Source organism: Enhydra lutris, unplaced genomic scaffold (assembly GCF_002288905.1).
Source record: "Enhydra lutris kenyoni isolate GAN:26980312 unplaced genomic scaffold, ASM228890v2 scaffoldscaffold1, whole genome shotgun sequence".
NCBI lineage: Eukaryota > Metazoa > Chordata > Mammalia > Carnivora > Mustelidae > Enhydra > Enhydra lutris.
The window spans coordinates 18,057,913-18,071,886 of NW_019154085.1; the positions used below are offsets into that span (position 1 = coordinate 18,057,913).

General features: G+C 40.0%; 1 protein-coding gene across 1 annotated transcript in view; it reads left to right on the plus strand.

Annotated features, from left to right (window-relative positions):
• Positions 1 to 13,974, plus strand: part of LOC111143916 (ADAM metallopeptidase domain 23) — a 162,734-nt gene that overhangs the window by 72,034 nt on the left and 76,726 nt on the right. The window contains exon 4 of the mRNA XM_022497947.1: positions 12,476 to 12,539. Within this exon, the coding sequence (XP_022353655.1) occupies positions 12,476 to 12,539 (64 nt within the window). The remainder of the gene's footprint in view (positions 1 to 12,475; positions 12,540 to 13,974) is intronic.

Sequence of the window (13,974 nt, forward strand, 5' to 3'; positions counted from 1 at the left end):
CCATAAATTATTTAAAGTGACTTTAAAGACATATATTTAGAGAATCAAGTGTCAATAGTTAATGATTTGAGTAGCTTTCAAGAGATAAAAATTCACTTTCAGCTTTATGCAAAATGTTCAGATTATGCAGTTAGATTGGAATAGATTGCTCACCTGTGATCACTATTTTATACGTATCCTTCAAAGTGACATGAAATTTCATCAGATTTGCTTACCAGAAGCTACTTAATCAGGATACTTAGTATTCCCTGTTATCTTTGTTTTTTCAGTATCTTTTTTTTTTTAAGATTTTATTTATTTATTTGACAGATGGAGATCACAAGTAGGCAGAGAGGCAGGCAGGGGGGGCGGGAAGCAGGCTCCCCGCTGAGCAAAGAGCCCAACACACGGCTTGATCCCAGGACCCTGGGATCATGACCTGAGCTGAAGGCAGAGGCTTTAACCCACTGAGCCACCCAGGTGCCCTGGTTTTTCAGTATCTTTACAATAAAGCATGTTAGTGTGACTTTAAGTTTTTGAGGTTTTTTTTTAGTTACAATTAAGTAATGGTTTTGTAATTATTATCTGATTTTTAGCACACCACTTAAATAGGTTGGTGTTAACACAGATATAGCTTCAGCTTCTTAAATATTAGCTGTTAGATTAGTTTCTATGGGAAAGTTTTTTATTCATTATTAATCTAATCTGTAGAAAAGTTTATCACTTTACATCTTGGAAATTGAGGTGGTTGTTCTTTTTTGGCTGAGGTACATAGGAACATGTAGAATTAACAAGAAAACTGTAAAGAGGTTTTTTACAGTATGTATGGAATATGGGTGGAACTTTTCTTCTAGCACCATTCTTGAAGATGTTGGCCGCAGTCATCCCAGTATGTGGCAGCTGATTATTTCACAAAGCGTGTACCGCATAGATGAGACACGTGCGTTAATGACCCCCAACTCCCAGCTTAGCACAGGTATATTTTTAGGGTAGAAGATGATGGCAGTCATACTCACATCACTACTTTAAATTCGGAAGAGTCCTTAGGGATCCTATAACCCAACATTCTTGTTTTTTTGTAAGAAAACTCACCCAATATTGTTCCACAATATTAGGAACTTCTCCAGGGTCTCAGAGACAGTGTCAGAGTCAGCCTAGGAACTGGATCTCTGGATTCCTGTTTACTCACTCGTTCATTCATTGACGTTAATTCAGTCTACAATACATACATCTGGGTGCTTGTTTAGTTCAGGCATTCTCTCATAACTGAGGATAGAACGCTGAGCAAAGTGAAAAAGGCCAAGTTAGCACTACAGTGACTTACACTGAATCTGAAAGTCTACACCAGTTGGATGGAATCCCCTTTCCACAGAAGCTACAAATAGTTTTTCCGGTAAATTCTACACTCCTCAGAGGCCCATTATTTTGCTATTATGTCAAAATGGCACATAGTTTGGAAGTATGAAAAATTCTCTGGCCAGAGCTATTAGTTGGACCTTAGAACTCGTGATTTTTTTTTTTTTTTTAACAATCAAAGGTCCAGTGGGTCAGTTTTTGATGCCATGAAGTAGGGGATGAATTTGAAGATTGTTTTTTTAAGAGGTAATTTTAAAAATGGGTGCTATTTTGTATACTAGTCATTTTGTACTTGAAGAAACCCTTAAAAAGTTCTTGTTTTCCTCCTCTTCTTGTTGCCGTTCTGTGTTCTTTTTTTTTTTTTTTAAAGATTTTATTTATGTATTTGACAGAGAGAGAGATCACAAGTAGGCAGAAGCAGGCAGAGAGAGAGGGAGGAAGAAGGCTCCGTGCTGAGCAGAGAGCCTGATGCGGGGCTCGGTCCTGGGATCACGACCGGAGCTGAAGGCAGATGCTTAACCCACTGAGCCACTCAGGCGCCCCTGTTCTGTGTTCTTGTCTGCCATCTTGGTTTGATGTTACTGCAGAAGTACGTTTCTAGGTGCTATGTTGTGATAGTTTCTTTAAAGCATGTACTATTTAGGAAAGGCTGTGGTTATGATCTCTAAAATCCCCTTTATATTATGTATGAAGGATCCACTATTGCATAGAATCTTGTTTCCAGCTTAGTACAGAGAAATCTAGGATGACAGTTTCAAATACCTTTTCCTTTATAGGGCCCTGCATCCCTGTTGTCAGTCTGTCCCGTGGGACCTGCTCTGTGGCGTTGGGGTTCGGTCTGGCCAGCAGACACCATCCAGCCTCAGGATAGAGCAGCACCAGCGAGACAAAGGGTTAGACTCTTTCTAGACAGAGCAGGAAGAGGAAGAAAGCGTACAAAAGACGACTGTGGCTCTTCTACAAAAATCTTATTGTCCTTGAACTATTTCTTTATTTGTAATTCTTTTAATTTTTATTTTTTAAATTTTTTTCAGTGTTCCAGAATTCATTGTTTATGCACCACACCCAGTGCTCCATGCAATACGTGCCCTCCTTAATACCCACCACCAGGCTCACCCAAACCCCCACCCCCAACCCCTCCAAAACCCTCAGATTGTCTCTCAGAGTCCACAGTCTCTCATGGTTTGTCTCCCCCTACAATTTCCCCCAACTCCCTTCTCCTCTCCATCTCCTAATATCCTCCGTGTTGTTCCTTCAACTATTAAAAGAACATAAAATTGCGAGTTCACACTAGCATTTGGATAGGACAAATAGCTACAATTTACAGTAAAACCATTTAAAGAAATGGAAATGTTTAGGTAAAAATCACATAGTCTTTGTGAAACCTTTAGTTGTCCCCCGCCTGTTTTGTTTCTCCCTCGGTCTTCAGCCGTTAATTGAATGAGTGAAGGAAAGTTAAGGCTACAGGTTTTCATCTGTGGAAGGCCTTTTCTTAGCGTTTCTGCTGGGCTTTTGCTGTTCTCTCCTGCTGCTAACATTAATTACTTTGCAGATGGCTCTAATTGACCCAGTAAAAGAACCTTATCTGTATTCAGCCCTGCCCAGGCCCTACAGTCTTTGCAGCTTCTGAGGACACAGAATGTACCGCGTGCTTTCCGTTCAGACAGAATATCGAGTTTGGCCTCCGAAGTGCTGCGTTCCCGATTCTAGCGCGCCCTTCTTCCCCAGGTCACAGCTCCTTGCTGAACCCGGTGTCCTTCCTGGGCCCAAACCTCATCCATGAAGGATGCCCTAGCCCAGCTGGACTTTCAGCAGAATATGCCTCCCTGTCTGCATGGCCTGTTCCCTCTGTCTGTATGACCTGCTCTTTCCCGCCTCTGTTTCCCTGACCGTATTGGGTCAAGTGCCTTGGCCTTGCTTTCTTATTGAAAAGTTCCTGATCATCATTGTTGAAATGAATTTCCTCCTTGGGGGTGCCCCCCCCTCCGCTTGATGCTTTGTTATTCATCCCAGGCGACCTGTGGCTTTGTCTTATTTTAGGTATGAGATGATAAACACCTCCAGGGTAAGGACTGGGTGTTTTTTTGTTTGTTTGTTTTGTTTTGTTTTGTTTTCCCCTTGTGTCCTCACGAAGTTAGTCTAGCATGAATAGCCCCCAGGTGTTCACGGAACAGTGGGAGCACTGAGTCGGGAGACAGAGGCAGACAGCCCGCCGATACTCCCCGCATGGTGGCTGGTGGCCTTGCCAGCTGCTGTGATTCCTTTCCTGTCCTGAGCCTAAAATGAGCCCTTCATTAAATTCTTCCTAAAGGCACTGTGTTCCTCTTCTTTTAAAAAAATATAGCTTGTATTGTGGCTTCTTATATTAAAAGGTAATATATATTCAAGGTAAAAACTCAGGAATTCATGCGTGAGCCAAAGAAAGAAAATAAAAACCGTTGAAAGTTCCCCAGAAAACAATAGCTCGCTGTTCTATTTGAGTGTCTATCTTTGCAGACATTTTGCTTTCTGTAAATGAAACATATGTTTAAAAAGTTACCAAACATAATAATATTCATTTATTTGCTTTTTTCACTGACTAATGTTGTAAACATCTTTCTAATTGTCTCTAAAACCACATATAAAAAAGCCAACTCATTGCTACATCATCTTCAGGGAATCCCCGCGCACGCGCACGTGGGTGTGTGTGTCTGTGTGTGTGTGTTTGTGTGTGTGTGTGCTCTTATTTAGTTATTTCCTCAGGAAACCTTTAACTAAGTAGCACTTAGGAGATTATAAAAACTTATGGATTTAAATGGTGAGTGTGTTTTTAGGACTTTGATAGCTGTTGCCAAATTGTCCCCAGCAAGATGCACTAATAACACATTCCCAACAGTATTGCGTAGAGTGCTCGTTTTTCTAACTCTTGCCAGCTCTGGCTGTTATTATTCATTTTTACTTTCTAAACTGATGGGAAAAATTGGTCTCTTATGGTCGTTTTAATTTACAGGTCTTTTATTACTAGTGCAATTGTATATAATTGAGAACCATTAGTATTTCTTGTTTTCTTTTTCTGTGAACTGCATTTTGCACATTCTGTTTTGTTAATTGCCTGCCCACATCCTTTGCCCATTTTCTATTGAATTGTTTATCTGTTTTTACGTGGTTTTAATTTTGGCTCCTTATGTAAAGGATGGCAATCCTTGTTTTTCATGTTTTACAAATGTTTTTTCTTAGTTTTTCTTGAAATTTTGTGGTATTTTTTAACTCATGGAAGTTTAAAAATTTTTTTATAGTCCTATCTGTTGTTCTTTATTATTTCTGGTCTTAATATCATGCTTAAAAAGGCCTTTCCTTCCTAACATTCAGCTGTATTTTTGTAACTTTCTTTTAAAAAATATAAATCTTTAATGTATATATTTTTACTTTGGTGTAAGATATGAATAGGGATTTAACATTCCCAAAAATGTTAAGTCACTTGTCCTGTGCATATCTATTCTTTATTCTTTTTTTTTTTTTTACCAATTTAAAATGCCATTATTTTCGTATATAAAATTTTTTATATAAACGTGAATTTCTTTTCTCCCATTTGGGCCATCTGTCTCATCAGGTCAGTGCTCTGTATCTTGGTTATTATAATTGTAATATAAATAAAATAATAATATCCTATTGTAACTCCCTTTTTAAGAAAAATGTTTGGGTAATCATAAGCACTTGTTCTTTAAGATGAACTTTGGAATAATTTTGTCAAGTTACAGAAATTTACTGGATCTTGCATGGAATTAACATTAAAGTTATTGAGTATATATACATCTATGCATATATACATGTATGTCTATATATCTACAGGCATAACACATATATGAAATTCATTTCTCTTTTCATCATTATTGGTAGAATCTTCTCCCCTAGACTATTTCTAGTTGATTTTTGCTGGTGCACATAAAACTGGGTATTTTATTTTTGCATTCTAATCTTGTGACCAGCTACCTTATTTAATGCCTATTATTTCTGGTAGATTTTCTATTAGTTTTCTTTTGACCATTTCATGCATACTTGGAAAGAATGGAACACTGTGTAAACGGATGTGCAGTTTTTCTGATAAACTGAAAAATGGAAGAAGCGGGGAGTTCTTATCTTAGGACGTGGCAGGAATTGAACGCTGTCTGTCCTGGACAAGGTTACAGGAAGGCAAGGCGGATCACAGGTCCATACCCATTCTGCATGATTTCACTGTGTGTGATGCCATGTTTCATAGCTGTAAAAAGAAGTGTGGGGCATGTTGGAAGAGAACTTGCATTGGTAATATTCAGCACACTGTAGTATTCATCATTAGCTTAAATTAGGCATCAAAGCACTTCAGTTACGTGTAATCGTCTTCAAGAGGTATGAAAAGGTGCGCCGTTTTTATTTGGATTCAGTTTTCCTGGTGTTTAAAAATCTTTTTTTTTTTTTTAACAATATATGGGGGTAAAACCACGTATGTGAGAATACTTGGGACTCTATTATGGAGGAATCTCAGAATCACTGGTATATACTTGCAGAAATATTGGCAGCCACAGCTCGGAACACGTTAGCCCCTTCATATGGTCTGACTTCAAAGCCAACGAGGAAAAATTAATTTTTATCTAATTAAAGATATCTGTCGATGCCATCTCCTTAGAAGGGAACTCTTAATTGGCTACTCTCATTGGCCTATCAAGCCAGCTTGAGCGGTGGTCATCAGCGTTTACATCTCAAGTTCATTCCTCCTTTCTCTCCTGGCTTCTCCTTTGTCTGCTTCTCTGTCTGTTCACTTGCAGTCCTGCCCGTGCTGTTCCCTGTTCTATTAGGTAGTATTATGGTGCACGGGCCCAACACCTAAGAGATGCAAGAGCGCCTCCACATTAAAATTTTGGCCGCAATCTCTTATGTGACTTAGAAACTCATTAAATTCCTGTTGTGACCCTCAAAGAGGTTTACACCCCTACATCCTGCTTCTGCTAGGAGTTTTCTCCACCTGCAGCTCCCCTCCTATGAAATATGCCCACATTCCCAGCCCTCGCGTGGCAGGCTGTCTTTGTTTGACTTAACACAAAGCTTCTATTCAATCTGTAATTACTTTTACCCACTTAACATATCATTTCTACTCTTTTAAATTCCAACCTCTTCATGCGTCCAATCTTTCAGCACAGCTTAAAAGTCTTATTGTATTGTTTACATTCAAAGGATTATATATTTTCTAGCTGAAACACTTTCGGTATAAAAATTATTTTAGGTGGGATGATTAATTTTTTCCTAAACCCTGAGAAAAGTGGCTATTGAAAAACCATTTGACTTTTAATCCTATTGTTTTCAAAAAAGGAAAGCAACATAAGGACAGAGGATAATTACAAGGTTACAAACTTACGCTTGTATGAATGTACTGAGTTTAAATTCTGTGTTTCTCTTCATGACAAGTTATAGTAATTATTTGATGAATTAAAAATATGTATGTATATAAAAGGAGAAAAGAGAAGCTTCTAGTGTAAAGAGGGAACAGGCAGGGGGCTTCATTGTACAATGCTATTGTGCTTGAAGCCCCATGAAGGTGCTCATCTCCATAGTGACCAGCGTTTGTTATTAAATGAATGAATGAGACCTGGTGGAGAGGGCAGCAGGAAACTTCTCGGGTGAATCTGTCAGGGGTCCCAGGGCATGATCAGCACCTGCAACACTGAGAAGCTAAGCCCTGCCAAACAGATGGTAATCAGATGAGTGAATCTACATTACGGAACTAGATATTAGTGGCTGTCTTGTTTTTCTACACACAGTTTTTTACTCTTTGTTCATATAAATGTTGACTTCTGTGCCAATCCCAGTCTTGAACACACATGGAAGTAACTTCTGGGTTTTACTACTGAGGACTGAATTAAAATATTTGTGCTATCGCACTCTTAAGAATGAAGACCTCGCGTGACAAGAAGCATGGCTGGTCAAGACCTGACAAGTCCAGGGTGCTGCGGTGAATGTGGATTTGTAGCTTCCTGACTTCCACATCTCTGATTGCTGGCTCTCTCCTGATGTTACGCACTCAGAGAACCCAAGGGCACTACCCAAGGTTGCCCTAAAATGTTGGCCATATAAACATAATCACAGAGGCCAAAAGCAACTGGAGAAGGAGACATATTCACAGACTGCTTGCTTAGTAGCATCTCAGCTTTAGGATAATTTTCATTTCATAGACTAACCTGACTTTCCATATAGAACTTGATGTACATACCTAAAATTTGACTTTGAGGTAGGGTAACCATATGTCCCAGAACTTCTTGGTTTTACATCTGTTGTCCTGGCATAATTATTAATGAGCAAAATGGCCAGATTTGGATGACAAATTATATGACCACTCAGTTGGTAAGCCTTGTTGCTTGCTACTATTATTCTCAACTTTTCCTTAGATCTACTGATGCCCCTGTTGGCCTCTAGGTCCTTTTAGAAGAGCTCATTCTGCTCCTAGTAACCCACACAATTTTTTAGTCAGGGGTATGAACTATGAGGATTCAACAAATTTCAGTGTCTTTCAGTTTCACGGAACATGGATTTCAGATGTGCGCTTCTGGAGACTGATAGTTTGACTTTTTTTTATAAGGAAGTAAATGACTTTGAACTCATGTAGACCAGATAGTGTCCTTGTGGTCCAGCCTTAGTCTTTCCTAGCAGTTCCCTCATAGCCCAAGGCCCTGACCTTTACCTAATCAAACAGTTTGGTTGATTTAGTCTATTCAGCCTTTCATGACAGGGTTACCCAAAAGAAAGCATACGATTCTTTCTTTAAAAGAAGATTCAAATTATTTTCAAAACAAAACAAAAAACCAACCCCCCCCCCAAAACAACTTAGGAGTCATCTACCCCTTTTGGTTAATAAGATTTTTAGTCATAAGGGATTCCTATTAAGTAACTTTTCCCAGTTACTGGGATGCTTGGCTTCTCCATAATGAGTCTAAGTGGAAGATACAAACCTTTGGGAGTTTTGACCACTTGGCTATTTGTGGGCTTATTTTCGTGAGACACATAAATTTCAAACTTGAGGACTCCAACAAATTATTTATGTATATACATATATAAAAATATACATATATTTATTTATATAGGAAAAAATCTCCCCAAAGCATATTTCTCTCTTTGTGTGAATTTCCAATGCTTAGCTCTTGTAGTGGCTTTCTTTGTATATCTGCTGATTATTCTGAAATTCTTTGAATATTAAATTTCTAAATTCTTATTTGTGATAAAACTTGGAGTTAGGGTAGTTGAAACCATGTCTCTGTAATAAAGATGAAGTCTGAGATTTAACACTATAGAATTTCATCTCTTACCCACCTTATGGTCCAATACAAGTTCAGTGGTTTTCCTGAGAAGCTCTTCTCCAGATCATGATGTAGGAGCCTAGGCTGCACCCATCTTGTAGCCATGCCATCTGGGGCACGGGGCTTCCAGAGTTGCCATGGAAGAGAGAGCTTGGATAATCATGCATGGAGTATAATGTCCACACTAGAGGGGTAGACATCACTTCCCACCATATCTTATGAGCCATGATTCAATCTCTTGGCCTTAACCTCACTGCTGGAGAAGCTTTGAAATGTAGTCTTACCGTGCTAAGAAGGGGAAAGCGAAGTGGGATATGGTGGCTGCATAGCATCGTTTCTAGCACAGCTCGCTTCCTTGGTTTGATTCTTGGCTCCCTTGCCATGTTTTAATAGTCTTACCGTTCTCTTGCTCTTAGAGTTCAGGATCTTCAAGGTGTTTACCATTGTTTTTCATATTTGAGTAAAATCACATTTAGTCTGACTCTAGAATTCATGTTCTTTTCACTGTACCTCAGTGGTACGGATTCACCATCAAGTGCAGAGGGAGGGGAGTTCAAGAGAATTTCCTTCCTCCAGGTCTTCCTCTCTCTTCCACCTTGCTTTGAATTTTCATCCTACAGTTATTCCTTTACTTCCAAGAATCACCACTTTCACCAGATAACTAGGACGAGAAGCATTGTAGTAGTCCTGTAATATCTTTTTGGTACTTAAATGATTGGAGAAAGGATGTTTATTTCAGAATTTAGGGTGTTCCAAAACTTTTTATCAGTTTCTAGAGGTGGTCAGGCACCCGGTTGGCTGATCAACAAAGCAACTTGATCATTTATGCTTGGGACCGCAATTGCCAGATAGATCAGCATTTGCAATAGGAAGTTCTTCTGGGGCAACCAGTAGAAACAGAGGTGGGGAAGGCCTTGAAGAGCATCTGCAAGCAGAGACTACCGGACAACCCATCCTTAGGCATCCAGAGATGGAGATTATTTACTCCTTCCCCTCTGGGTGGGGACAGAGACACACTACTTGCATAATTAACTGTTCTTTTCACTGTTACTTGTCTGTCACTGAAAGATCTCATTTCATAATTCTTTAAGACTACTATAGTTAATTAGGTTACATTTTGTTATTAATTCACTTTCAGGGAGATTACAAATAGTACTTACTTTAGGGTGAGATGACTAATCTCATACATGTGTGCTGATTTGGCTTAGTTTCAGTTTCAGAAAGTTGTGTCCTTAATCCCAGCACACAGTAGATGTTAGTAGATGTTTGCACACTTGGTGGATGTTTATTAAGTGCTTACTTTGCGCTAGGGATTATGCCAGGTTTTGGGATGTTGTGGTGAGTGACAGCAACAGTGTTAAGGGAGGGAGTGCCATGGTCAGACTGGCGGAAAGGCTGGAGCAAATGGGGAAGGTGGTGGGTTTTTTTTTTTTTTTTTAAAGATTGTATTTATTTGACAGACAGAGATCACAAGTAGGCAGATAGGCAGGCGGGGGGGTGGCGCAGAGAGCCCGATGCGGGGCTTGATCCCAGGACCCTGGGATCACAACGTGAACTGAAGGCAGAGGCTTCAACCCACTGAGCCACCCAGGCGCCTGAGGTGGTGGTTCTTTATAGGAGGTGGAGGGTGGAATATTGAGGTGACAGGAGCATACAGTGTTATGTCCAGCTCAGTGTCTATCACACATGACTGGAAAAGTCGCTGTTTTTCTTCTTTAAGACATCTTCAAATGCAGCATATGTTAGAAACAGTCATGTCCATGGTTGGCGGTTGGTGAAGGGAAGCCCTTTAAAAGGCGTAAGTAGGATAATTAAAGTGACCTTTATCAGATTTGGCAATTAATGATTAGAAAGCTATTATATGCCCTTGTCATCACAAGCAAATAAATTTGTTTTCAACTCTTAGACATACTCCAGTGATTGTGTGGTTGAGAATTTTGAAAATAATGAATTACCTGTAGAGAGAGGTAATTAGAAGGTAGTTAGTAAAACCTCTCTCTGCCTTGGTGTTGTGGAAGTGTTCCTCAGAGAAATATTACCATCAACAGCCCTGTTTATGTCTATTCACAGTGCTAGTTGCTAACTTAATTAACTAGGAAAAAAGAGATGTTTCTGTACCCTGTCAGGTATTTTCAAGTATATAGAGTTAAGAATTGTCGTTACTTGGACTATTACTTAGATTTTTAAAACGAGTAGATGCACCACAATTTAGTTTCAGATGTAGAAACATCAGTAGACATATATTTGATGAGTAATTTCCATAGAAGAAGTTGTCCAAGGTATCAGCATCTGCCTTACTTGTGTGTTGTAAAGCTTGACCTTCAGCTGGTGCAGGAGACCATGCTGGAGGTGCTCATGCGTCTCCCCCTCTGCTGACTGGCTCCCGGCCACCTCCAGCCTTCCTCACTGGAGCATGTTAGACCTGCATCAGATGCAGCTCTCAAAATGATGAGTTCTTCCATACTTCTGTTAAAGCAGTAGTGTCAAGATTTCCTAACAAGAAAACCTACACTTAGGCAGAACTAGAGAAACTAGAATGTCAGAGCAGGAAGGGACCCAGGGAGTCATCTTCTCCAGCCCTTCCTTTTGCAGAAGAGGACGTGGAAGCCTAAATTTAGGGCACACATCTGGCTCATACATAGTAGAACCTACTTTTGTCCTCCTCTTACCATTGGGATGAAATGAGTTAACCTCTTTCTAGTCCCTACACAGTGCCTATGACCTAGTAAATGTTCAACACATGGAACTTACCATTTGTCATCATTATTTCTAGTGGCAGAGCCCAAAGAGCAACTCAGATGCCCCAGTGGTTGCCTGCTCTTTCCAAGGCTCATAGTTTGCATTCTCCACACTGTATGGGGAGAAATGTGTTTGGAGAAATTGAATTAAAATAAAAGCAGTGGCGCCTCATTCTCATTGCTGAGCATGGACTTAGTGCCGAGTTCTGGGCTATGCCTGGCGTGTGCTTTCATGTCACCTCTAATGTCCCATGAGATTCATGCTCTCTGTCACCTTTGTTTGACTCAAGTAAAGGCCGAGTTTGGTAACTGGCCTATGATCACAGCACTAAGGAGGGCCTGGGCTAGGCTTTCATTCCGACTTTGTCTGATTTCAGAGTCTTTATTGTTGACTGTTATTTTATTCCAGGGGTTGGCAAACTGTGGCCCACAGGCCAAACTGAGCATACCTGATTTTGCACAGTCCTCAAGCTAAGAGTGTGTTTTACATTTTCAAATGGTTGAAAAAATTGAAGAAGAAAAAATGTCATGACACATGAAGATTAGGTGAAATTCAAATTTCAGTGTCCATAAATGAAGTCTTAACTGGAACACAGTTCCACTCGTTTGTTTGTATCACCTGTGTCTGTTTCTAAACTTGAGAAGTCGTGGCAGAGTCCATGGAGCCCGAAAAGCCTAAAATATTTACTGTCTGGCCTTTATGCTGTTCTTTTCCTCAGTGATAATGTTTTTGAGATTCCAGTTACTTAGAGCATAATTGTGGGATTTTTATAGGGTTTGTCTCCTCCTTTTCCTGCCTGCCTTTTCCGTTGGTTCCATATTAATTAACCTATCAGTCAAATGATGCATAATGTGTATAAACAGAGTTCACCCTTATAGTATCTATATTTTTGTCTTTTTCTCAGAGAGTGATGATTTGTTTAACAGGCATGATTTGTTATTGGAGAACGTTTAGGGCTCTTGATGAGAACCTATTTGTGCTTGCTGTGGAAAGCCGCTCTGTGGTCTGCATGCCCCGGGCAGCCATCTACTGAGCTGATTATTTTTAAAACCTCTAAGTGTCTTGGATGCCAAAATCACTCTATTTTCTTTCCCCTGTAGTGGTTTGCTGTCTTCTGATTATGTGGAGATCCACTACGAAAATGGGAAGCCACAGCACTCCAAGGTACAGTTAAGAACATCTGGAAATCCTGTAGCATAAACATACTTGCTCATAGAATTCTTCATTGCATACTGCTTTGTTTTGATGTCTCTCTCAATAAAATTAACTGTTCTCTTGTACTATGGTCCTATTTTAAATTTAAAATGAGTTTAGGAGAAACTTATTAAAACTTATAAATGTTAAGGATAGCATTAGAGAGTCTGTATATTCAGGTCAATGAAGAAATGTTTATTGTTTTGGTTATATATACAGTATCTTCTGTAAATGAAAGGTATAAAGAGCTTTACAGCTCCATAGCAATACCTTCAAGTGAGAGATCACCAGCTCATGGTCATAGAGTCTGAATGATGAGACTAGAATGGCTGTTTAGTCTGAGAGACTTTGGTGTCCAAGAAGGACAGAGGACAGGTTGGGGAAGGGAGATTCAGGAACATTGTTCTTAATCTTCACCAGAGTTCTGGGAGATGGATCTTGGTATTTGTGTTATGCAAAGGAAGGAAGACATTGAGGCAGAGAGAGAGGGCCAATAAACTTGCTTAAGCCCACCGTGCATTGTCATAGAAAGCTAACTGGGTACTTGATTTCCTCCCATGGAGATTAACTGTTCTCTTAACTGAGTGTCAGTTAGGAGCCAGTGGGTTTAGATGCAAATAAGATTATTTGCATGTAAGGAAGACAGTGAGCTCTGCCTGTCAGGATGAAAATCCTTGGGATGGCTACATTCAGAGAGTCTGATTTGTAGGAAGTCGACAGAGTGCCACTGAGCCTAAGCAGGGTCCACGGAACAAATACCACGGGCACAGGAGAGGAAACAGGGACACAAAATATAATGGGAAACGTTGCCTTTTTTTTTTTTTCTATGTTGCTAATGAGTATGGGCACAGAAGTGGGCCTTTCACGTGTGGGCTTGCGGGGCTATGTAGCACAGAGAACTAGGATTTTTCAGGAGGATAGCTTCTTGCCAAATATTTATGGGTGGCCTTCATGGTAAATACTGCCCAGGGGGTTATGGGATTTCTCAGGATTTATAACTGTCCAGTTAACAGTGGGCACATTTGTACTTCGGTGTGTGTTTTCAACCTTGGAACTGTGTGCCACAGGTTAAGAACTTCAGATATTATCTTTACTCTTCTGTCGGTTCTTGCCTCAGGCTAGGTCTTGGGGTTTGTTGAAGCTCCCTAAGTGAATGCTGTGGAAAATGAGCAGAAATGCGAAATCAGGCATGGGAACGGTGCTTTCTGGCATTTGCACAAACCAAAGCTTCAGTCAGCCATGCCAGTGCCCTGAGCACTGCAGAGGTTGAATCATGAGTCTCGAGGAGGGACGATGGCATGAGAATTTACAGACTCAGCAAAGGAGTCACCTTTGCGGGCCTCAGTAACCTGAGTCAAACTTCTCACTAACAAATTCAGTCAGGTTTTTTTTCTTTTCTTTTTTT